Source organism: Leucopleurus acutus (genome assembly GCF_964270905.1).
Source record: "Leucopleurus acutus genome assembly, chromosome: 1".
NCBI classification, from domain to species: Eukaryota; Metazoa; Chordata; class Mammalia; order Artiodactyla; family Delphinidae; genus Leucopleurus; species Leucopleurus acutus.
Window position 1 is genome coordinate 173,130,736 of NC_139142.1, and position 25,595 is coordinate 173,156,330.

Genomic DNA, 25,595 nt, shown 5'->3' on the forward strand with positions numbered 1-25,595 from the left:
CTTCACTCCGCCCCCTACAGTTCCTATAGCCCGTCCCTGCAGTGCAAGCCGGCCCCACCCCTCCCCATCACCCCGCCCCTACAGTTCCTATAGCCCCACCCCATATCTCCGCCCTCCTCAGCTCCTATCTTCCCACCCCTACACGGTACAGCTAGCCCCGCCCCGCCCCGTCACCCCGTTTCCCCCCACCCGCCCCGCTATTTATATAGCGTCGGGCCGCCGCCCGGACACCGCAGTGCGCCCCTTAGCTGGCGACTGTGTCCCACGGGGCGCCGGTACCTGTGTGAGGCGAGGCGGACGCTATGGCGGCCGAGGCCCTGGCGGCGGATGCCGTGGCGTCGCGCCTGGCGCGGCAGGAGGAGGACATCCGCTGGCTGTGGACGGAGGTCCACCGCCTGAGAGACGAGCAGCTGAACGCGCCCGACCGCTGCCAGGCCGAGGGGCCGTGCCTCACGCGCGAGGTGGCGCAGCTGCGGGCCGAGAACCGCGAGCTGCGCCACCGCCTGTACCGCCTGCGGCTGTGCCTCGCGGAGGAGCTGAGCCACCAGGCGCGGCGGGAGAGCGCGCTGCGGCAGGAGGCTGGGCGCGAGGCTGCGGGCGCTCAGGTACCGGGCTGGGGCCTGTCCGCAGGGCGTGGCGGAGCTCGTGCGCTGAGAGCCCTGGGGCGGCAGGTGCGCTGCGGGGGCGGGGGCGGGGCCTGCCCTCCCGGCACCCTGCCCCGCGCTCTCACTCGGGCCGGGAGCCCGCGACAGACTGGAGACGCCGGGGCCGCTGCGTCTCCAGCGATCGCCAGGCTGACCTAACGCTGTAATGTCTCAACTCTTCCCGTAAATTGCTCGGCGCACATTTTCTTCAGTGGCAGAAATAGCATTTTCCTGTCTGAAAAAAATGCTGCAGTGTTTAAAATTCACACTTATTTTCTTGGGCAGGAAGACCAACAGCTCCATGTAGAAACATTTCCCTTTCCCCTGGTGAATGGCTGGTCTGAGCTGTTTATGACAGGTGGTTTGGGGTGTTTAGTTGTTGCCTTGTTTTGGAGGTCTATCTTGAGATTTGCGTATTTAATATTGTCATTTAATAGCGTATTTTAATGTTTTGGTTCACTTACCTTCTAACGTAATGCATTTCTAAGTTCTGAAGGCCTTCTCAGACTGTGGGTGTTCTCAGTCCTTGTACCAGCGGACTGTGGTGCTCCTGGGCAACACCTTCTTGAAACAGTGCATTTAAAGTCTCTGGGAGCAGCTATGCAACCATTAATCCAGGGACATTATTTGTTTAAAATTTAGGGGGGGAAAACTTTAAAGAGCAAAATATATTAAGTGTACTTAGCAAGAATGTGAAAGTGCACATTCAGGAAGGACTGAACCCCAGAAAACGGCTTACCTGTTGAAGGTTGTAGGTAATGGTCAGGAGAGCCCCAGCCGTGAGCCTCTAAACATGGGACGCTTGCTGCCTGCTGGCCTGTCCCTCTCCTGCTTCGGGCTTCAGATATGTTGCTCTTTGTTGTCATTGGGATGAGTTGTTTATTATTTCCCTTTATTTCTCAGCCTCCTCCTAGTCAGAGCCAAGGAAAGGACATTAAAAAGAAGAAGGAAAGCGGGCCTGACAGTGAGGTAAGTCATTGCTGTGGAAATAATATAAAATACTACCTATAATTTAAATATGCTTATGTAGTTAATTGCCCAGGGGTTTTAATTAAAACAGTTGCTGTAAATTACGGCTTGGGCCACAGGAGTGTGTTTAAAATTTTGTTAGCCTTAGATACAAGATGTCTTAACTTAGAGATGAGCCAGCCCCACAGCTGTAAAGGGCTCCTTAGTCTATTTAAGTTGAGAAAGCAGAGCTCTTCTTTTGTGTTAAGGAAACCGGCTTCTTTGCTTTTTAAATATAAATCATTAAAACAACCAGAATTGATCAGGCACATCAACATTTGGTAGGAGCAGAGGGATCTTGGCTTCAGGGATCCATCGGGTTGAGGAGTTCAGACAAACGGGAGAAACAACTAGAGAACAAAGTCAGATGGTGTATCAGTAAAGGCTGAGTTGTGTGGCTCTGTGCACGAGCATGTTAAACCTGTAGAGAAGGGCGATGCCAGTGGGTGTGGTAGTTGGAAGAGGAGGGCTTTGCGCAGGACCCTGAGAGCTAGGAGGGAGTTAGACCCTGGGAGGGGAGTCTCCAGGGGGTGAGAGTGAACGCAGAGTCATAGGGGCTTGTGGGGGCCGTGACCTGAGCGTGCTGAGAAGGGGTGGGGCTTATTTAGAGCTGAGCAGTTAGAAAAAAGTGGACTGTGTCTGTTAACCCTCCTGTATTCTAATGGTTTTCAGGTGAAGAATCCACCAAATTTTGTGAAGGAAAGATTGAAGCTTTTTGAAATACTGAAGAAAGATCATCAGCTCTTACTTGCCATTTATGGAAAAAAGGGGAATACAAGCAATGTGATCACAGTAAGAGTGGCTGATGGGAAAACAGTGGAAGGGGAAGCTTGGAAAACAACACCTTGCCAAGTGGCTGCTGAAATTAGGTAAACCGTAGTGTGGAGCAGATGATCAGTACTAAGTGTTGGGCTAGAGCTTGGTGAAAATGTGTTCTTAGGGACTGCTAAGGTATTCTTTTCTTACTCAATTGAATAAATTAAATGTAATTAGGTAATTATTTACCTCTTGGCTTCTAAAGGGGCCATTTAATACGTAATTGAATATCAGAACACAATCTCCTTCTCTTTCAAGGGTCCAATTTTTAGAGTTCTAGTAAAAATATATAGTAGAGAAAAATGTGTAATCCTTGACAGGGGACATTACATTGACCCGGTTCATTATCAAGTTATTTCCATGAGATTTTACAGGTCTTTTGTTGGGCTTGACTCCAAGCCATTGTTCCACCAGTAAATAACTGTGGGTGGGTCTTTGGACCAATGTGGGCAGATCCCTCCAAGCCTGTTTTCTTAAATCTTAAGTGGAAATAATAATACTTTTATCGTTTACCTTACGAGATTGTAAAGATTAAATAAAATACTATATATGAGAGATACTCTGAAAATGAAAGCAACTCTAGAAATGTACAAAAAGGCCTATTAATTATAGATTGAAGATGTATGTGTTAGAGCTATGATCAGCCCTGGAAGCTTTGACCTTCCTAGAAATTAGATACTTCAGTGAAGTTGTGTTGTTTTGACTAATGTTAATTCCTGGCATTAAATAAAATTCTGTGGAAGCTATAGCTCAAAACTGCCATGTAAATAAACTTATTATTTAAAAAGCAAACTATTCAACAATTAAAATCTTCAGATTTCCTTTGAAAAATATGGTTAAGATTGTATTTTTCATCCTATTATATCATACACCCTAAAGGCCCCTCCCAACCTGTTCCTGTGCTTTCCAGGAGAGAGGAATAGATGTGCTGGGAACGGGCTTTGAGGCAAAAATAAGTTTATGTTTCCTCGTGGAGAGTCATTTGCATGTTGGTGGATTGAAGTCTGAGCCGTCCTGCACTGAAGAGACTGTCCAAGCTTGGGAAACAAGGTCATTTCATTATAGGACGTGTTCTCATTGTACAGTGACTTGCATTCCCACAGGTACTAGTTTAAAACCACCCTCGAGTTTTATGACAGAGGGGTTACAGGAGTGTCTAAAAAGTAAAATTGTCCAAAACTAAAGCATGGGCAAAGCTATATCAGGCAAACCTGATAAGAAGAAAGCAGTGGTCTTAATGTTACCGTCAGACAGCAGAATTTAGGGCTGTCTAAATCATTAGACAGAATCATTGAATGGGAGACTGAGGCTTATTTTTAAAATAGAAGAACAGTATAATTCCCAATTTGTCACGCACCTTTATGAGTTATATAACGTAGCATCAAACCAGAAATACAAGATTATAGGAACTCAAGAGTGGCAGACTTTAACATGCCTTTCTCAGTTTTTGATCAAATAGCCCAAAATTAAGATTACATGGTCTGAATAACAACACTCTAAGGTAGGCTTTGTGGCTAGTCCCTGATCTCTGTGCTGTGGCCCAGATGGTGCCTCCTCTCTTGGCACCTGTGGTTGTGCTTTCGGTTCCTCAGAATCTTAATAAAATACAGAAACACACAGTTAGCATTCTGTGAGCAAAGTGAAATCCGTTGTGAACTCAGTAAGCATTAAATGACAACAAGACAAAACAAAGCTAGGAAATTAAAAAAACTTCAAAATACTCAGGTGAAAAGAAATAAAAACAAGTATTTTTGGAAATAAAAAGAGTAAAAAAGGAGTATTCTTAGAAAATACTTCTAATGAAGAGAATATATTTCAAAATCTATGTAATACATCTGAAGTGGTGATCAGGAACAGATTTATAGTGTTGAAGGCTTTTATTATTGAATAAAAAAAATGAAATGACTAAGAATTCAACTCAGGCAGTTAGAAAAAGAACAATTAAACTAGGAGGAAACTAAAAAAGTGAATTAGAGAAGAGTATTAACTGAAAAACTATTAAAATAAGTAAGGGTGCAGCAAGGTGTACAGTTATAAAAATAAAGTTAAAAATAATAGTTTTATTAAATTATACTGACTGTTCCCTTGGTTTACTGAGACTTGATTCCATGGATGATTTTCCCTGCTCTGAGGGAGTGTCGGCCTTCCGAAGTGTAACATGTAAGGTACAAATCGTTAAGGAAAAGATGGACAGAGTCAAAAACACTTAGGAAAAATGGCTATGTGTAAAAATGACGCATAAAAAGGAGGAAAAGATAATCTTAGAAATGCAAATTAAAGTAATTGTGTATTATCTATTGGTCTGTCAAAGATTTATGAATAATGGTTAATATTGATATGATTTTGGGGAAATGGCACTGCTGGAGGGTGGATGCAGAGGCGCAGTCTCTTTCTTAAATGTGCAAACCCCAACCCTTGGATCCAGTCATTCTATACATAGCCATTTATCCCAAGGAAATACCCCAGCAGAAAAAATGAGCAAAGGACAGTTCATAGTAGTTCACTGAAGAGTAGTTCTTGGAATGTGGTCCCCAAACCAGCAGCATTAGCATCACCTGGGAACTTGATGGAAGAGCAGATTCTTGGGCCCCATCCCACACTTGCTGAATCAGTTAGTCATCTGTGTTTCCAGGAGCCCCCCAGGGGCTTCTGACTAAACTGCTGCAGGAAAGAGTCCCTAGAGATCATGGCTTAAATAAGGCAGATGCCACATTCTCCCCTGACAGACTCGTGGTGGCCAGACTGGTGGGCGTCTCTGGTCTAGGCAGTCCTTCATGGGCCCAAGATCCCTGCATCTTGTCGCTCTGCCGTCCCCTTAGGTAGGGTTTGTCCACATCTAGGGGTGGAGGCTGGGTCACACCCATGGACCTGCTTGCAGGCAGGGGAAGAGCGGCTGGAGAGCAAGGGTGCTTTGAGGCCAAGACCCTGGAGCAGCATGTTTTAATTCCCACCTACAGCCTGTTAGCTCACGCTTAGTCACACAGCCACGCCGCCTGTAAGAGAATGGAAACGTAGCTCCTGCTGGCTGGCCACGTGTCCAGCCCAGGCACTCTCACCACAGGAGAGAGGAAGGATGGTCTTGGGGACAGCGTCCGCCACGGCGTGCTGCTGGGACCTCCAGACACCTGTGAGCATCCGCCGTGCATCATCCCCCACACTCCCTCACTCTCCCGGTGAGACGACTCCAGCCCCTGGCAGTAGAAAGCCCAGGATTTTCAGGTGAAGCACACAACACCCCCATCGGCTGGCTGCTCGTGCTCTAGCAGCAAGTAAACTGATAGACGAGGCTGCCCATGCCACGTGTATATGGTGGTGGGATAAACACAATCACGATTAAAGTGTCATTTGGAAAAAAGAGGAGTGATGCGGCAGACAGTGGTATTCAGGAGCCCCCAGATCTTGTCTGCAGCCTGGCCGTGGGTGGGGCTCGGGTCAAACCATCTGGCCACCCTTTGTCCTCTGGGAGCAGCTCTCTTGTCCACCGCCCTCTGTCGGCCCTGATTTTGCAATTTGGAGGGCTTGTCGTTGTCCCTGGCCTTCACTTGCCGCATCTGAAGTGCGGGCAGTTGTTCATGGTGGAGGCCGCGGGGTTTGCTGGTGCGGCTCCTGCTGGTGCACATGTGGGGCTCAGGGCTCCTGAGGATCAGTGACAGGTACTTGTAAGCTGGGCTTGTAGTTTGTTTGGCAAAACAATTCCCTCAAGCAATTAACTAGAAGCTTCTAGTCAGTTTCCCGTGAAAGTAACCATACTGAAGATTTCTCCTAGACAGAGACTTCTCACCCTTTTACTCCCTGGCCTTTGTCCTTTGCTTGTTCCTCCCTCCCTCAGTTAAATGGGCCAAGATCAGACAAAACTGTAGGTTGCGGGCTCTGATCCTTGTAGCTGGACCAGCCTGTGTTGTCTGTCTCTGTGCGGCCTTTGAGAAGGGCTGTTCCTCCTGCTCTTTGGGACAGAAGATTGTTTTTGCATCTTGCACAGCCTCACACTTCTGAACTCCCATTCAGTTCGGCTTACAGGCCGCGTGCGGAGAGAGCCTCCCTCGCAAGGGGACAAATACCGTCTGAGCTTACCTTGGCCTGGTAGTATTTTGTTAAAAGCCACGAGAGTTACCCAGTGTATCCCAGCGTTTGCCTTTGTATAACCGTTTACTCATGTGCTACAGGCATCGTAAGCACATTATTTGCCTGCAAGTCTTAGGAGACACTTTGTTATGCTGTAACAGGGTTATTGGCTTTCCACGTCTGAGTACCTCTTTCTGTGTAACCCACCGCCCATCCGCTAAGCCAATGCCAGATGATTTGTTTTTGTTACTCACTTGCAGGCCCTTATTTCTGCGTTAGTTAAGGCACAGGCTAAGCTGCTGCAACAGGCCACAGAAAACTTAGTGCCTTAAATACGACTAGAGCCTCTCTGACAGCAGTCTGGGGGTGCAGGGTCCAGGTTGGCAGGCAGCGCTTCTCCATATGTTTATTTGGGGACCTAAATTCCTTCCATCTGGCTGTTGGGTGGTCTGGTACAGTGTTCCTTTGTCCGTATGGCCCAAAAGTCGTAGCATGTGTGCTCCATCTACAGAGGGCCGGATGGACAGGTGCCCTGCGTGGTGTTAAGGCTGAGATATGGGAGTGCTGGACACCGCTTCTGCCTCCACCTAAGCCACGTGGCTGCCTCCTGCTGCAAGGATGGCCAGGCACTGATTGTAGAGGACAGAGAGAATGGGCTTGAGGAGCCCTTAGCAGCCTGGCATGGCCAGCGAAGGTGAAGATAAAATTCTACTCCACTGATAACAATACTGAATGTGTATTAAGTTCTTATTATGAGTACACCTTATTTAATCCTTAGGATAAATATATGAGGAAGGTCCTGTAATTCCCATCTTGCTGACGAGGAAACCGAGGCTTAGAAAAGCTGAGTAAATTGTCCAGTGTTTAACCCCAGGTTGGCCTGACCCTAGAGTGTGTGCTGTTAACCACAGTGCTGTGCCCCTGCTCAAGTTACTCACAGAAATGCAAATGAAAACGTTACATTGTCAAGATGACACAATTTTGTACTCCTGAAGGTGAGAGCACAGAGAAAGGTATTTTGGGACCCTCTTCTGATAGGAAAATTTGGTAATATAGTCCAATTAAAGTCATTAAAAGTGCTTATCCCTTGACTCAGTAGTTTTACTTCTAGAATTTTTCCTGAGAAAATAATCAGGAACTGAGATGTATGTTCAAGAATGTCCATTGCAGCTTTATTTGTCATTGTCAAAATAAAACAAGAAAAACCAAAACCCACAAAGAAATAACCCAAATCCCAGCAATAGTGGGTTCATTAAGCAAATCTTAGTTCTACTGCAGCTGTCAAATAGCACGTTTTACAAGTCTGTTTGCTGTTGGGGAAAATGTCATGGTTTATTGTTAAGTTTAAAAAGTAGGTTATCATATAACATAAAGAGTAATACTATTAAAATTTTTACATTGGTGTATGTATTTATCCAAAAAAGTGGAAAGACGGACAGCAAATGTTAACAGTAATTTCTGAGTGACTGGATTGAGGGTGAATCTTTTTTTTGGCTGCACACGTGGGATCTTAGTTCCCCAACCAGAGATCGAACCTGTACCCCCCTGCGTTGGAAGCATGAAGTCATAACCACTAGACCGTCAGGGAAGTCCAGAGGGTGATTTTTTTTCTTTGTGCTTTTCTGTGCTTTCTAGGTCTCTCCTCTTGACATGTTATTTTTGTCAGTAATTTTCAAACAATAAATGTTAATGAAAAGACACACACACACACACACACACACACACACACACACACACACAAAGGAAAAGGATCAACACCTCAGTAGAAAATAGGCAAAGGACACGGACAGTTCATAAAAGTAAACTGGCCAGTAAACATTTATAATCCAATAAACCAAATTAAAACAACCATTTCCAACATCACATTGGCAAAGTTTGAAAAAATCGGGGTGCGTGGAAGTGGTACATTCAAACAATATTTATCAGCAGTCCTTCAGAGGTACATGCTCTTTGACCTGACAGTTTTACTTCCAAAGGCCTATTCCCAGAAAAGTCACCAAAGAACAAAGCCGCCTGTGCACGGATGTCTGTGCAGTGTACGCTCTGATAGCACACAACGACCTGGTGTGCAGGAGGAGGCGTCCTTAATCAGTGTGGTCCTTCCAGAATGTTCTGGGAGTCTGTCTGATGGCATGGTTGTGAAGAAAATTATGTAGGCAACTATGTTTTTTTATGATGGGGGTGTGTGCCTGTGTGTGTGTGGGGGGTGAGTGTGTGAAGGAGGGGCGGGTATAGATAAAGACTGGAAAAACATGTGCCAGAATGTTATATGAGTGGTGATATCTGGATGGTGAGATTTATGTGATTTTTATTTTATTCTGTGCATTCTCTGTTTTCTGAGTTTTTACAGTGAACGTATCTTATTACTTTTGTACTTAAAATAAGTGTTACAGAATTTTAAAAAAATCTATTAGTTTACATTTGTACTTTCCACTAAAGAAAGAAACCCTGGAAATCATTTCCATCTTTTGTTTTAGCCTGTGGTGCGTTAACGCCCACGTGACTGTTCTCTCACCAGTCAGGAGCTGGCAGAAAGCACAGTGATAGCCAAAGTGAATGGGGAGCTGTGGGACCTGGACCGTCCGCTGGAAGGGGACACCACCCTAGAGCTGCTCACGTTTGAGGACAAGGAAGCCCAAACTGTAAGTGTTTAAAGACCAACCCACCGTACTTCGGCTATTTATGTTGTCAGTTACATTATGTAATTATGACGCCACATACCGAAGTCAAGAATGATGGGTTTTGTGGCCTTCTAAGGTTTAAAATGCATTTGTTGGTGTTTAATAAATATAATATTAATAACACCATATTTAAAAGTGATTCAGAAAGAGCAGGTTTTAAATGAAATACATAGCTTATATGTATTATTTAGTTTTTCTCACTTAAGATCTAACCCAAACAGCTGTCACCTAACTATATGCCAGCTGTCACCCCAGAACTTGTGAACACGTATTGATTCCCTCAGTCAGCTGACCAGTATCTAAGCTGTTGGGTGCACATGCCAGACCTTGTGGGGCGGCAGAGGCTCCTGCTACAGAGAGTTCACTGGTGGGAGGGGTAGTGAGCAAGGGAATAAACGACTAGACACTTTCGGGTGGTGTCAGCCTCCAGAGAAGCAAGTAGGAGCAGCCATGGTAGCTGGCCCGGCAGTTAGTTTTAGCCCTCTCCTGAGGGCGGAATCCTGCCGAGACCTGAGCACTTTCCCACACTAGCTGGCTCTTGGTTGACCTGCAGACACTGTTCTCTAACAGATTCTTTAACAGTGGGCTGCTGCAGGCTTTCAGACTGTCAGGTGTTTGGTTGGGGGGCCGGGGGAGCTACCAAACTTAATGTTCCATGGAGGGGTCGACCTCTTTGGAGTTCTTTCCCCCTGTGTTTAGTGACATCATGAAAGAGAAAACTTATTTATCATATTATCTTGGGGAATGTTTCTGGAGTGTCTCATCAGCCCGCCCCTCTGCCTACCCTGATACTAACATGGCACATGGTGTCACATTGCATGGCTTCCGAAATACTTGTGGTTGTTTATGAAAATGAGAATGTTCCGTGCCAGGCACCAGCCCCAGCCCCTTGTGTACATTATCTCCCTGAGTCTGCACTTACCTTTTCACACAGGTACCGTGTTAATAGTACACAGGCTCAGGATGCTTCAGTAACTTTTCCAAACCCTCAATGCTTCTTTTAGTGTAATTTAGTAACAGAGAGGTTTTTTTTTGTTCTTGGATTTTATTTTCCTGTTACTATGAACATATTAAGATTTTGAGCATAAACCCATTTATGAATATTTAATGCATATCCATGAAAAAGAAATCCTAGAAAAGCAAATCTAGAAAACTCAGATCTACAAGATGATAAAATTAATGATTTTGTAAAGCATTTTTTACTTTACAGAAAAATCCATCTCCTTTGTATAGCAAACTCTTAAACTTCTATTTTAAAAGATGCTTCTATTTACAAGACTATTTAGTGCATGATGTAACATAGGAAAGTAAATAGTCCTCACCCTCTAGGTAAATTCATGTTGAAAGTGACAGCAAGAATGTTAATGTAAAGTTGATAAGTACGCACACCAGAAACAAGGAGCATTTTATAAAATGGTAGAGCTTTCAAGTCTAAAATATATCTAATAGATATTTCCTTTTGCAAGCATGCTGTCCAGCAGGAGAATGTATGTGGGTATTCGTTCTGCTCTAAATCTTTGCGGAAGTCCCAGGAGCAGTCAGCGATGTGCTGCTGGGACCTCATGCTCAGGAAGCATAGGTACTTATCTGAGGTGTAAACAAGGTACTTATCTGAGGTGTAAACAAAACCAGATATATGTAAGAACCCAAGCTGCTAGTTCTGTGATGCCCTATGTTTTAAATGTAAATTCAATCATTTCTTTTCTGCTTAAAACCTTTTAATACATCCCACTGCATTAGAATAAAGCTCAAATCCCTCTCCAAGGCCTGTATGGTCGCTGGCCTGTTCTTACCTGTCACCCTTCCACAAGCTGCTTTGTGGTACATCCCCCCAACCCTAACCACGCTGTGAATACAGGGCGTCCGCCGTGATTCTTAATTACAGCACCCTGTTCATCTTCTTTTTTTTTTTTTTTTTTTTGCGGTATGTGGGCCTCTCACTGTTGTGGCCTCTTCCGTTGCGGAGCACAGGCTCCGGACGCGCAGGCTCAGCGGGCATGGCTCACGGGCCCAGCCGCTCCGCGGCATGTGGGATCTTCCCGGACCGGGGCACGAACCCGTGTACCCTGCATCGGCAGGCAGACTCTCAACCACTGCGCCACCAGAGAAGCCCTCATCTTCTTTTAAATATGCTTCTTGTCTTGCTATGATGCACTTAGAGGTTTGTTGCCTGCCCTCTCCCCACTAGGCTGCAAACTGCCTGAGGCCAGTGGCTCGCATTTCTTTCTCTCCTGTGTCTCCAGCACCTAACACAGTGTTTGGCTCAGGCGATTTCCAGGTGTGCACAATGCACTGAAGAAGGTACTTGGGCTGACGCTGGCAGCCAGCCTGCCATCCTGTACCATCCCAAGCAGAGGGTTCTGCCTCTAGGCCTGGCGCCGCGGGTCGGGATTGCACGGAGCCTGCTCAGCCAGCTAACTCCCTCTACTCCGGTTTATTATCTCAGACAGCTTTCTAATTGCAGTTTGTTTCCTATGTAACTGAGGAAAGTGCTGCCAGAGGACTCGATTGTCTTGTTCCTTTGGCATCTATATTTATTGATATTTGCTGACTGGTTAGTTTTAATGTATCCATAAACCGTTGATTCCTTGGTAATTCAAAACCCAATCAACTTTCTGAACTTGTAGAGCTAATGACTGGCCCTTGGACTGCAGTGAATTAACAAATGTACACCCTGCCCAGGGGACCCCGGCAGCCAGCAGACAGTCCTCAGTGACCCCTCTGTCTTGAGTTATCTTTCAGACTTCCACAGCCACATGCTATTCAGCGCGTGAAGACTGCTGTGTAGACGCAGAATCTTGTTAACGTGAGTGATGTCATGAGCAGCCGCTGTGGCCTCGAATCTGATTCAGAGAGGCTGCCTGGAGGAGGAGGAAAGGGGCCCATGCCCAGCACTCCCTGGCGTTCCTCTGCGCTGGGCCTGGACCGGCTCTGGGCGGCTGCTCTGCTCGGTGGTCAAGGCACAGAAGGAAGTGGTTTAGGAGCTGGGCTTCAGTGCCACACAGAGCAGCAGCTGCACGTTAGAACCAAGCAGCCGGCTGCCAGGGATTCCAGACAGGGCTCAGGAAGCATCTCTCGTCAGCAGTCGCCAGAGATTGATGCTGCCTTGTGTCCCAGTGTCTGTCCCCTTACACTGTATCCACGTGCTTGCTTGTCCTCTTGTCTGCCTGATGGCTTCCCGTGACCCGTGGTCGTGGCCGCGGCCTCTGTCCTGCCTGCAGGTGTACTGGCACTCCAGTGCCCACGTCCTCGGGGAAGCCCTGGAGCTCCACTACGGGGGCCTCCTGTGCTGCGGGCCACCTACCGACTGCGGGTTCTACTACGACATGTTCCTCAAAGACAGGTAACGCCTCTGAGTGCATGTGTTTATAGTGGTTACACATTAGTGTAGTGAATACCTATTGCAGAATGTGATTATAGATTAGGTCACCATTTATGAACAGTATTATTTTTTATGAGTTTAGATTCAAGGGTAACTTCTCAAATTGTTTTCTTTCTTTTCTTGAGAAGGATGTGATACACTATTTATGTAACCTGAGACTTGGCTAGGGCAAACTACTAATCCGGACCAGAGTTGTAGGGTTAATCCCTGGAGAGCACATAGTTCAGCTCTGTGCCGTGATGGTCAAGGGCGCTGTCCACCCTAGCCACACATGTCCCACAGCTGGTGCCAGAGGTGCTGGTTCGCAGCGGCCTCATGTTCCTCAAGTAGATCTGTGCTTGAAATCACAAGCAGCAGGCCCAGCCCTGGCCCACCTCCTTCTCCATATCCCTCGTCGCCCTTAAGGAAACCACCAGCTCTCAAATCAAAACCTGAGGGTCTTCCCAAGCCCACCCTGCTCCTTGCCACCCCTACCCCCCCCCAGTCACTCCATCCAGTTCTGCCAGTCTTATCCCCTAAGTAGTTCTCCCCCACCTTCTGCCTTAACATAGACACCCAGCGTCCTTGCCTCGACGACCGTGGTACATTTTCCCGCCATCTGCCACCTCCACGCTGTCAAAGTGACCCCTCCCTAACCGAGCGCCCGGCACTCTGCAGCTCCTGCTCCCAGCCTGTCCAGCGTAGTCCCCCCCGGAGTCATTCCGCAGGACGTGTTGACGCCCCTGTGTGCTCTGGGTTTGGTGCTGCTGACTCTGCACTGGACAGATCAGCCTGTCCTCGTGGGCTCAGCAGTCTGGATGGGGGAGACAGACATAGACAGACACGCAGCCGTCTGCTGTCGGAGGTGATGAGGTGGTGAGGGCTGTGAAGGGGAGGTGGGGGCCTGAGCAGGCAGCCGGTCAGCTGAGAGCTCAGTGACCTTGAAGCAGGGGTGGGACGGAGGGAGAGAGGGAGCGAGCTCTGAGGCTGGTGGGGGAAGAATGTCCCAGGCCTCTGTGGGACAGCCCTGGGTCGGGGTGTGTGTGGCTTGTTTGAGGAATGCAGGTGGCCCACAGGGCTGGAGGGGTGTGAGCACAGACAGGGGTTCCTGAGAGGAGCCAGGACTGCCCAGCGGAGGCCGGCTGACCTGTAGTTCACACTCTCAGAGCTTCCTCCCAGCCTGGATCTCCTGGTCTAGGGCAGGGGCATGGCGCACGCTCCACACTACGCTTTTGAACAAAAACGTAAACATGTGAAGAATGAGGAAGACTGCCCAGATGATCAGGCCCCGGAGGAGCTTGTGGTCCAGCTGGGGAGTGTCCAACGGGGCTGTTCAGAGAACCGAGGGCAGTTCATCAGCTGACGCCTCTGTCTCCCTCTTTGAGAAGTAGGGTTACCTGCCTTGTGAAAGGATGACTGACCCTCTGAAGTCCTGGACAGTAAAGAACCACGTTCCTCAATGTAGAAGGCTAGTCAGCTGGTGACAAAGGCCACAGGTCTAAGGTCATGTCTGATCAATCTGTGCTGATTCTCGCTGCTTTTCCCTGCAGGGCCGTGTCCAGCACAGAGCTGCCAGCGCTGGAGAGCACGTGCAAGGCCATCATCAAAGAGCAGCAGCCTTTCGAAAGGTTGGAAGTCAGCAAGGAGGCCCTGCTGGACCTGTTTAAGGTGAGTTCGTGCCGGGAACGTGAACAATATTTAACACAGACGACTGGTTTTAACAAATAATTGGCCACTGCTCACCAAATTGTTCCAAACGGGTTGGTTGAATTTTTAATGCAGACATAGGTAGGTGAAGGGCCAGGGGAATAGTTTCATATGTGTGTTTTATAAATCTGATTAATTCTGAGTGTTGTTAGTACTCCGGCTATTGAATTCAACAATATGTATAATACCATATAAAATTCTGGGTTTTCCTCTTTCGTTTGGGGTTTTCTGCTAATTTTTTTTTCACATCTTTATTGGAGTAAAAATGCTTTACAATGTTGTGTTAGTTTCTACTGTTCAACAAAGTGAATCAGCTGTATGTAAACAGATATCCCCATATCCCCTCCCTCTTGAGCCTCCCTCCCACCCTCCCTATCCCACCCCTCTAGGTCATCACAAAGCACTCAGCTGATCTCCCTGTGCTATGCAGCAGCTTCCCACTAGCCAACCATTTTACATTTGGTAGTGTATATATGTCCATGTCACTCTCTTACTTTATCCCAGCTTCCGCCTGCCCCCCGCTGTGCCCTCAAGTCCATTCTCTACACCTGTGTCTTTATTCTTGCCCTGCCACTAGGTTCATCAGTACCACTTTTTAAAATTCCATATATAAGCATTAGCATACGGTATTTGTTTTTCTCTTTCTGACTTACTTCACTCTGTATGACAGATTCTAGGTCCATCCACCTCACTACAAATAACTCAATTTCGTTCTTTTTTATGGCTGAGTAATATTCCACTGTATATATGTGCCACATCTTCTTTATCCATTCATCTGTCAATGGACATTTAGGTGCTTCCATGTCCTGGCTATTGTAAATAGTGCTGCAGTGAACATTTTGGTACATGTATCTTTTTGAATTATGATTTTCTCTGGGTATATGCCCAGGAGCGGGATTGCTGGGTCATGTGGTAGTTCTATTTTTAGTTTCTTAAGGAACCTCCATACTGTTCTCCATAGTGGCTGTATCAGTTTACATTCCCACCAACAGTGCAGGAGGGTTCCCGTTTTTAATTTTTACGTGTCCTCAGAATTTTATTTACTTCATGTAGTTAAAATTGGAATCTTCGAGAGCAGTGCTGTCCAATAATGAGATCCACAAATCTGAGCCACATATGTCATCTTAAATTTTCTGGTAGCCACCTTTTAAAAGTAAAAGAAAGATGGAATTAATTTTTATAACATTTTATTTAACCCAATAAATCAAAAATATTGCTTCAACATGTAACCAACATAAAAAGTAATTAGTGAGCTATTTTATTTTCTTCTTTTCACATTATGCCTCTGAAATCCAGTGTTTTGCCCTTGTGGTACACCTCATTTCAGATCAGTTGCATTTCAAATGCTCAGTAGGCTCCCGTCCTGCATGGCACAGCTCTGGGCTGTCAGCTCTTTGTATCCCCACAGTCTCAGCACCTAGAACATAGCAGATGCCCATTCAGGGTGTGTTGAAAAAAGTTAACATTTTTTCCCAGTTAAACATTTTGTGTGATAATATGTAAATGTATTTTTCTTTGTAGTACAATAAATTTAAATGCCGCATCCTGAAGGAGAATATTAACACGCCAACGACCACAGTTTACAGGTAAAGTGTGTGTGAATTTTAAACACTGCTCAGTGGTACATCTGAAGGCATTAACAGTAGCAAGTCTGTCTTTGGTGGGTGGTCTGTTTATAAATTTGCATGGTTGGTATAGTACTACTGTAGGTGGGGACTCTGAAATGTTATCACCAAAAGGGAATTGTTATTTTCTCATTTGTATTTATTAGGATGGTACTAAAAACCCACATTCTGTTTTCTGGATGTTAGCTGTAGCAGCCTCTTTCTCCCTGTGGTTAAGACTGTGTTCTCAGGGCCTCACATTTTGGGGGACTGTTAGGGAAAGGAATTCTGTTTGTCCTCCCACATTCTTATTGAGGGGTGGTGGGAGCTGTCATGGGCCATCTCCTCGGGCAGTGATTCTTTGCCTCTTACCACGCTCTCCACTGCTTGGGGTCCAAGAGCATTACCCTCCAGGCGTCAGCTGGACTCACAGTGAGACAAGAAGTGGTGGGAAGCAGAGACCAGTGGGTGCCCCTACCCAAACCACTTAGTTTTGCTGGGCATTAGGCTCCCAACCCCTTTTACTGGCCACTTGTTCAGCTGCCTTGTGCGTACTGCTCGTCTCTGTTCCTGTGTGTCCTGCTCTCTGGCTGCCTGTGACCTTCACGGTCCCATCGGAGAAGACCTGGTCCCTGTATAAGTACGACCACAAATATCCTCCACAGGGAACTTCCTTTCCACACTCAAGTACTATGGTTCTCTGACTTAATTGTACTGTGAGTAAAATTATACCCCCTTTATGCACAGCTGTGCACAGTGCATTTCTTTTTTTTTTTTTTTTGGCGGTTCGCTGCCCTCTCACTGTTGTTGCCTCTTCCATTGCGGCTCCGGACACGCAGGCTCAGCGGCCATGGCTCACGGGCCCAGCCGCTCCGCGGCATGTGGGATCTTCCCGGACCGGGGCACGAACCCGCATCCCCTGCATCGGCAGGCGGACTCTCAACCACTGCGCCACCAGGGAAGCCCGCATTTCTTTTTTTAAAAAAATTAATTTATTTATTGTATTTATTTATTTTTGGCTGTGTTTGGTCTTCATTGCTGCACGTGGGCGTTCTCTAGTTGCAGTGAGCAGGGGCTACTCTTCGTTGCCATGCGTGAACTTCTCACTGTGGTGGCTTCTCTTGTTGCGGAGCACGGGCTCTAGGCACGTGGGCTTCAGTAGTTGTGGCACGCAAGCTCAGTAGTTGTGGCTCACAGACTCTAGAGTGCAGGCTCAGTAGTTGTGGTGCACGGGCTTAGTTGCTCCGTGGCATGTGGGATCTTCCCGGACCAGGGCTCAAACCCGTGTCCCCTGCATTGGCAGGCGGATTCTCAATCACTGCACCACTAGGGAAGTCCCCACAGTGCATTTCTTAAATGATAATATGAACACATGGCCATTTTATGCTGAATGTGGATACCATGCTTATCTTATTTTTGCTGCTCTCCAATGACCTGATAAGATTTTGTTATTTATTACCTATAATACAAAAAAGTGTCAGTATAATCATTTTAAAGTTTAAAAATAAATGAAGAGGGCTTCCCTGGTGGCGCAGTGGTTGAGAGTCTGCCTGCCGAGGTAGGGGACACGGGTTCGTGCCCCGGTCCGGGAAGATCCCACATGCCGCGGAGCGGCTAGGCCTGTGAGCCATGGCCGCTGAGCCTGCGCGTCCGGAGCCTGTGCTCCGCAACGGGAGAGGCCACAACAGTGAGAGGCCCGTGTACCACAAAAAAAATAAATAAATAAATAAATGAAGAAATTGAAAAGGTATGCTAAGTTTTAAATTTCTGACTTTTAATACTTGACATTTTGTTTTTTTTTTTAACTTAGGTCAACATTGATGCTTATTCTATCAATTGGAATGGCTTGTATTTAATTTTTTGAAAATAAATGGCTTTTTTCTATGGAATTATTTAAAGATTAGCTTATTAAAGTCTTTCATGCTAATCAGGCATTTTTTTCCATTTCTCTGAGCATTGACTTACAACCTCCATCTTGGACAGAGAACAATACATAAAAGCCTGGTCATTCAGAGAAATGATGTTTTCATGTTTAAAGCTTCATTGTACTTTGGTGAATAATCCAGTCCCTTTATGTATTCATTGTAATTTTTAACTTTTTAACCAATGAACTTTAAAAATACTTAAAATTGGTTGGAATAGTTAAGGAACAACTTTTTTTCTTTACTAAATTTTCCTTAAATTGGTTGACGTTAAGTCACCTTCCCTCAGACCCACATTATTGGTATCTTAACTCTGCTAATGTTTCTGTACTTGGAGAAAAGTCTGCGCTTGTTAGGGTTTAGTGGTCCCTTGTTCATTATAGGTGCAGGCGAGTCCCCACCTGCAGCCCCGTGTGCTTTAATAGCGGTGTCGTCTCTGATCTAAACCTTTGCCTGAGATTTACGTTGTTAAGTCAGTATGCTGTTTTTCTAAACCAAGAGACAATTAGACATTTTGTCATGAAATCAGAGGGCCTTAAAACAAACAAAAACCCTTGAATTTATTTACTTTTTAAGTAGACTATTTTTTAGAGCCGTTTAGGTTCGCAGCAAAATTTAGAAGAAGATGCAGAGAGTTCCCATACACCCTTGCCCCCATATATGCACAACTTCCCCATGGGCAAGATTACCCACCAGAGGTGGGAAATGAGTTACAATCCATCTACACCGATGCTTATAGCGCGCTTCACTGTTGGTGTGCATTCTGTGGGTTTGGTGAAGCTTATTTTTAATGTAAAAGATCAACTTAACGCATTTTTTATAACTGTCATATAATTTTGGTTTTGAAAATTAGTGTAGAGCAGGGAAATGGCTATCTGATTTTAAGACAGTGAAGGTTTTTAGGAGCCTTAGGGTGTGACAATGAAAAGTTGTGTCTCTGTCTGCACAGTTTCTTTCCAAGGATTCTGTGGCTTTTGAATGTGAGCGAAGGAGGGAAGGCTGGGATCTGAGACTAGGTGAATCGCCTCTTTCTTGCTCCTTAAATTAAAAATTCATTTAAATTAAGTTGTTCCTAAATTAAACATTGCCCCAAAACATAGAACATGGTTTCTAATGAATAGTCCCAAAAGCTATAACTGTGCCTGGGCATGTTTTAAATATTTTATTACAGGTGTGGTCCACTAGTTGACCTTTGTAAAGGCCCCCATGTAAGACACACTGGAAAAATTAAAGAGATAAAAATTTTCAAGGTAAGTATTGATTTTTTTCTTAATATAGTAAACTTAAGATGAACTAGATATTCAATAATATCTTTTATAACCTGAACACCATGCCTCTTAGAAACACTACATCCATATTTGATTTTTATGTGGGCTTCTAAAAATAATATAATTTTTTAGAATTTTGGTAATTAGAACATTATATGTAGCCTTTAATTGTTTATCATTTAACCTTACTATACATGTTACAGTGCATTTCTTTTTCATCTATATTACAATATTGTTCTGCATACTATTGTTTTCTTGAATTGCCCTAATGTGAACAAGAATGTTTATCTGCATGTAAGAATAACGTACTGTAGGAAAAGGAGAAAATAAAGGGATAGAGTGGTATGATGCAGAAAACACACTCTGGAATCAAGAGGCATGAGACTGACATCACCGTCCTGCCCTTCCCAGGCCTTGGTTTTCTTACAGGTGGAGGAAGGGTGATGACAGTCAGCAAGGCTGGCCTTCATGTCCCCACACCTCTTCCTCCACTGCCCTCTCCTGGGTGATGCACTCGGTGCTTGGCCTTCCCTCAGTTCCACACTTTCTTTCTCACTTTTCATCCCTAGAATCCACAGCAGACTGAGTACATAATTTACTGATTAATGGTATAATTTGGGCTGGGAAGGTTTAGTTAGAAACAATTTAAGATTCCAAGTCTACAAAAACTCATCTTTAAGTAAGCTATGCTGATGTTAGGGTGAGGAATTGTGTACAGTCATCCCTTGGCATCCACGGGACAGTGGTTCCAGGATACCCGGCTGATACCAAAGTCCACGGTAGCTCAGGCCCCTGGTATGAACCAGCTGTACATATTTCAGAGCAGTTTTATTTGTAACCAAGAGTTTGGTGTGTTTACCCAAATCTCATCTGATGTTTAGAATTCCTCAGCATATTGGGAGGGTAACCCTGAAATGGAAACGCTGCAGAGGGTCTACGGGATATCCTTTCCTGATGACCAGATGATGACAGCCTGGGAGAAGCTGCAGGAGACCAAGACCCAGGATCACAGGAGGATTGGGAAGGTGCGCCGCGCTGAGCGCTGCTGAGCTGGCCTGCGACCGCGTCTCAGAACTAGGGTGTCTTAAAACTAACATTTCTTCTTCTCCTCCTCTCCTGTCTTCTGTTTTGCTGGTGCTCATGGTTTGCTGCTGAGTTCTTTCACGCTCCTACCCCAATGTCTTCTAACCTCTTTCCTTCTTGTATTTTGTATTAGATTTAAACAATTGCACCTTTCATTTTTATCATGATATAAAAATAACCTTTTAAAAAAAATTGTGTATACTTGATAATATACTTTGTATTTGGGAAGCAGAGCAGAAACAAAGAAGATCTGCAAGAAGGCAGACCTGGGTTTAACTCAGTCCTGCCACGTAGGAGCTCAGTCCTGCCACGTAGGAGCTGTTACATGACAGGCCAGGCACTCGCTGTGGAGCTCCATGTCCTCGGCTCTGCTGGGTAGCGTGCAAAGTGGCATGAGGACGGACACTGGGTGTTGGTGGCCACCAGGGTGGGCTCTCAGCATGACGGCCATGCTGATGTCACGTCACTCAGAGCCCACCTCCAGCCATGTCTCCCTATGAGATCCGTACTCCAAGGTGCCGAGGAGGAAATCAGCAGTAAATACTAGGTGAAATAAAAGCCAAGTTCAAAGCTAAGTAACCATAAATATGAGTTGTAATTTTACATGTGCTGTTACATGTAGTTAGATTCAAGTACAGTGTTGAGGGACTTTGGAATGTCAATATTAGAATCAGAAATAACTAAGTATATGTTTTATTCCTAGTGTATCATTTGTATACAGTAAATGTTATGCAGCGACAGTGAAAATGAAATGCAATTATTGTTTTAATCTAGGAACAAGAACTTTTCTTCTTCCATGATCTGAGTCCTGGAAGCTGTTTCTTTCTTCCCAGAGGAGCCTTCGTTTATAATACACTTATGGATTTCATACGAGTAAGTTAATTTTTAAAATATTCTATACTTATTCAACTCCATTTTACATTTTACTATTTTCTCTCATCGTAAAATGGCCAAGCATTTCCATTAATTTTATTTTAATAATACTAAGAATTTTGAACCTCAAAGAGAAATGCCACATTGTACCTTCAACTAAAAACATTGAAACAATTTGTATTTTCCCTAAATATTTACATTTATACTTGGACTTCATTAAATGTACCTCTTGTCCATGTAAGTTTCTGGAACACGTAGGATACTAAGATAAACTTCAGACCAAGTGTGGAACTCCCCCTGAGAGAAGGAAGGAGGAAGGGTTCTGTGTGGCACAGAACACTAAACTGTGAAGTATCATTGCTTCTCAGGATGTGCTCCCTGGACCACTGGTGCCCCCTGCCATTGTTTATTATGTGACTCCTAGGTGATTTGGCAGCTCCAGAGCAAAGAGTGAAAAAACAATTTTGTAAAATAGCTACTTGTACAATAGGACAAGTTCATAGAGTAGAAAGTCTTCATTAGGACTATGTAGATGTTGTGCAGAGGTGACCCAGGCAGACTACTAGGATTACTTTTCCTTTCTGTACTTTCTGTGTCTTTCCTGTAATTAATAATTACCTAAAACTTTCATTTCCTCACTTTTCTATGTGCCCATCACTAATTCATCCTCAACTTTATATCAGAACTCTGAAACTCCTTGCAGTGTATTCTGATGATTCAGGTAATCTCTAAGTAAATTTTTTTTCTTCAAATTTGATCCTCTCCCTCCAGAATTGACTTGCTGCTAAGATTCTTGACAACTGATGTCTTAGGACTTCTTTTCGTCATCGCCCTGGCTACTCCCCTCCTGTCTTTCCTGTGCTGAGTCCCCTCTCCCCTGACCCATGTCTTCCTCTTCCTTGCTTGTCCCTCTCGTTGGGGGGACCACCTTCTGCAGTGCCTTCCTGAGAAGGTACGCGGCCTGTACTGGTTACTGTCCGACTCGCTTTCCTTCCTTTTCTTCTCGGCTGTGCGCCTGGAGGCTGACCTCTGTGGGCTGCATGCCTTCCACAGGGATTGACCACTGCTTAGCCATGGGAGGAGATCAGAGAGCAGGGAGGTAAGACCTGAAGAGTCTTTGAAGGGTGTCAGACTTCACCAGGTGGTAATGGCCATCACAGCTGCTGTTTGGGGTGTGCTGTCTTTGCTGGAAAATCAGCACAGCCCCTGGCACCTTGAACTCCCTGGGTTGGAGGTGGAATGTGTGGAGAATAAACAGGATGCCTCTATGGTGGCTTTAAAAGAATCTTTTATCTTTTATAGATGCAAGACAGACATGGCTGATGATCAGGCCCAAGGCCTGATCGTATGGGTTGTAGTACTGTACAGTCGTTTACATACGTAAGCCCAGTGGTCTCTTCTGCTGAGGTAAGGGCATTGGTGGGAAGGATGGGGGTCTCTGAGGCTTCGAAGGGGAATGGTTGGCAGACACAGATGAGGTGAAGAACTCTGAACCCCCAGATATCCGTGTCTGAGGAAATCGGCCTTTCCATGCAAAAAAGAAAAACCTCTCAGAGACTGCCTTCTCCTGGTTTCCTGGTATGCAGTCTTGCCTCTTTCCACAGCTGATCATTTTCTATTCTATGCTGGATATTGTATGTAAACATACCTGCAGAGGCTCCAGGTGACGTTTTCTCCCACTTGAGCAGTTACCCATCGCCTAGATGGAAGAAGAAGCCCTCAGTGCGGAGACTGAGCTCAGTCAAGGCTGGGCTTGCATTTGGATGGGACACAGGCTGCCCTTGTGTCTGGGGCCTGGCCCCCGGGGCTTCCAGCTGAGCGTCTGGTGGCTCTTTATGTCTTCAGCCCCCAAAGGCTGGAGGATAATCAGCTCTGCCCTTTGAATGTGTTTTGAGTGCTGAGTAAAAGGTCTGCCGAGTCTCCTCTGGTTACCACATCAGCGCAGAAGGTAGTAACTCATCTCGGTGCAGAGGAGGCTTCTCAGGTGTAGCCCCTCAGGTAGAGTTCCCGTCAGTGTAAGACCTGTGGACTAAAGAGACAGGTTACCTGTGGGCCACCCCACTCCCCCCACCCCACCACATTATAAAATGATGATGAAAAAAAAATAAAAAAAAAATAAAATGATGATGGAGGAGTAGGAGGCCGGGGACATTCCCACTCAGGAAGGGATGGGCGCAGAAGGAGGTGCTGGGGTCGGTGATCTGTCGAAACCCTGATTCCCACCCGTCTTCCCAGCTCCAAGGTCAGAAAACGCTTGTTTTTCAGGACTCAGTTCTCTTCCCTCTGGGCCCTGGTTCAGAGTCAGCCTCCCTGCCTGTGTGGACCTCTGAGCAGCTTTCTCAGTGTCCCCGGCCTGATTCCTTCTGTGAAGGTTGGGGTCCAGAGACCTCATTTCTTCTCGTGCTGTCTCTGTCCCTTTCAATCCCAGCTAGTACAGTTCCTTTAAGAGTTGGGGGGCGGGGAGCACTTTTACATACAGTGTTTATAATCAATGCTTAGATAAAAGCCATCCCTGCGTCTCTTTCTGGGACAGATTCTTCCCTACCCAGGGCTGCCTGGCAGGCTGCTGGGAAATGACACTTAAAAATGTAAAAGCCTCATCTTTAACTGAGTGTACAAAGAGCAGTCCTAAGACTCTTAAAGCCCCATAGGGTACTCAGCTCATTCCGAGGTCTTTGCAAAGGGCAGACAGCTGCACCCTTAAGATTTTACCTTTGTCCTCAAGAGTCTTGTGACTCTTTTGCTGAGAAGGTCTGAGGGTGAGAAAGTTTTATTTTTGAATCCGGTCGGTCCTGCCACCTTTGTATTTCCTCTAAATTTGTCTCAGAAACGTAATAGTGCTCTCTCTAGTTTCTGTCTTCTTGTATTTTGTCACAGGCAGTTAGAAGTTGGCTGTCCCTTTCCACATTCTGCCCGGACACCCCCAGCTAAGTCTGTGAGTTCTTTGGGGACTCTTTCTGTTTTCCGTGTTACCTGGGGTGACAGGGTTACCAAATCTCTGGCACCACCTAACAAGGGTCCTCTTTTCTTCAACTTCCAGTAACATTTTCCTCCCTGTTAGTGTTCAGCTCATCACAGACAGTTTCTTTAAGGCCCTTCTAGCTCTGCCCACCACTTGGCCCTAAAGCCACAGCCCCCTGTTTTAGGGTTACTGGTACAGCAGCACCCATGGCCAGTGCACATTCTGTCCTGGTTGTCTGTTCTATCGCAGCCTAGAAAACCATCCTGAAACTGAGTAGCTTAAAACTGCTGATTAAAACTTCTCTTTCATGGTTCCAAGTGTTAGGCTCATTGGGGTGGTTCTTGCATTAGGTCCCTTATGTTGTTGCAGGAAGGGGAACCCCTTCCAGAGCCCAAGAGTGGGCTCTTGGCTAACGCTTGGAAATGAATTGTCCAAGAAGACACATGTGCTGACAAAGCAGGAGACTTTATTGGGAAGGGGCGCCCGGGCAGAGAGCAGTAGGGTAAGTGAACCCAGGAGGACTGCTGTCTACGTGGCTCGAAGTCTCGGGTTCCATGGTGATGGGGTTAGTTTCAGGTTGTCTCTGGCCAATCATCTTGCTTGGCCCATATTTGGTGGCTCAGGGTCCTTCCTGGTGGCATGCGCATCTCTCAGCTAAGATGGATTCCAACACGAGGGTTTCTGGGAGGTTGGCAGGACATATTATGGGCTGACGTCTCCTCCCTTCTCCTTTCAGCCCCTCCTGAATTCTCCCCGTTAGTTTTCAGTGGCAGCACCATGTTCTTTATCAGGACCTCCTGCTGTGAGACAACACAGGCAGGCGCTTATCATAGTGCCTGGCCAAGGCGGGCAGTTTCGGTCAACGGTTCCCTAACAATATTATTGTATTCGGAGGGAGGCTACTGATTGAAATATAAGTTACATTCATTAAAGTGGACAAATCTGGAGCATTTCACATGTGCACATCTACCAGCCACACTCAAATCAAGACCAAGAACCTTCCATCTTGTCGTGTGTCCTCTTGGGTCTCTTCCCGGATGGTACCTGCCTCCCCTTCCCTCCCCTGAGATCATCTCTATGCTGATTTTGGTTACCATAGATAAATTGCCCCTGGTTTTAAACTTCATAACATGGAATCGTAGTATTCACTATTGTGTTTCTGGCTTCTTTTGTTCAACTTAATGTGTGAGATTCATCCAAGTTGTGTGTATTTTGATTTATCCCATCTTATTACTATAGTACAATCTGTTTATTTATTCTCCTGTAGACGCACATGTAGGTTGTTTCCAGTTTGGGGCTATTACATATGAAGCTACTGTGAACATTCTTGATCATGTCTTTGGTGCTCCCAAGAACCCACTTCTCTTGGGTATTTACTTGGGAATAGAATTGCTAGGTCCTGGGGAAGTAATGACAAACTTTTAAAGAAAATGCTGACCAGTTTTTATGTAGTTGAACCACTTACTACTCCTTCTAGGATTATATGACTATGTAATTCTTCTACACTGTTAAAAACAAAATTCAACCAAGTAAATTTGAAGAACTAATTGGCTTTATTCAGAAATTCAAGAATCAGCAGCAGTAGGAGGGGTTGTACGAAATGG

General features: G+C 45.7%; 1 protein-coding gene across 1 annotated transcript in view; it reads left to right on the top strand.

Annotated features, from left to right (window-relative positions):
- Positions 1–292: 292 nt before the first annotated feature.
- The window catches only part of TARS3 (threonyl-tRNA synthetase 3), a 51,522-nt gene continuing 26,219 nt past the window's right edge, over positions 293–25,595 (top strand). Inside the window, exons 1-10 of the mRNA XM_082851553.1 lie at positions 293–605; positions 1,548–1,613; positions 2,325–2,521; positions 9,049–9,172; positions 12,433–12,554; positions 14,123–14,240; positions 15,801–15,865; positions 18,977–19,055; positions 19,955–20,098; positions 20,931–21,029. Of these exons, the coding sequence (XP_082707679.1) occupies positions 303–605; positions 1,548–1,613; positions 2,325–2,521; positions 9,049–9,172; positions 12,433–12,554; positions 14,123–14,240; positions 15,801–15,865; positions 18,977–19,055; positions 19,955–20,098; positions 20,931–21,029 (1,317 nt within the window). The 5' untranslated portion in view covers positions 293–302. The remainder of the gene's footprint in view (positions 606–1,547; positions 1,614–2,324; positions 2,522–9,048; positions 9,173–12,432; positions 12,555–14,122; positions 14,241–15,800; positions 15,866–18,976; positions 19,056–19,954; positions 20,099–20,930; positions 21,030–25,595) is intronic.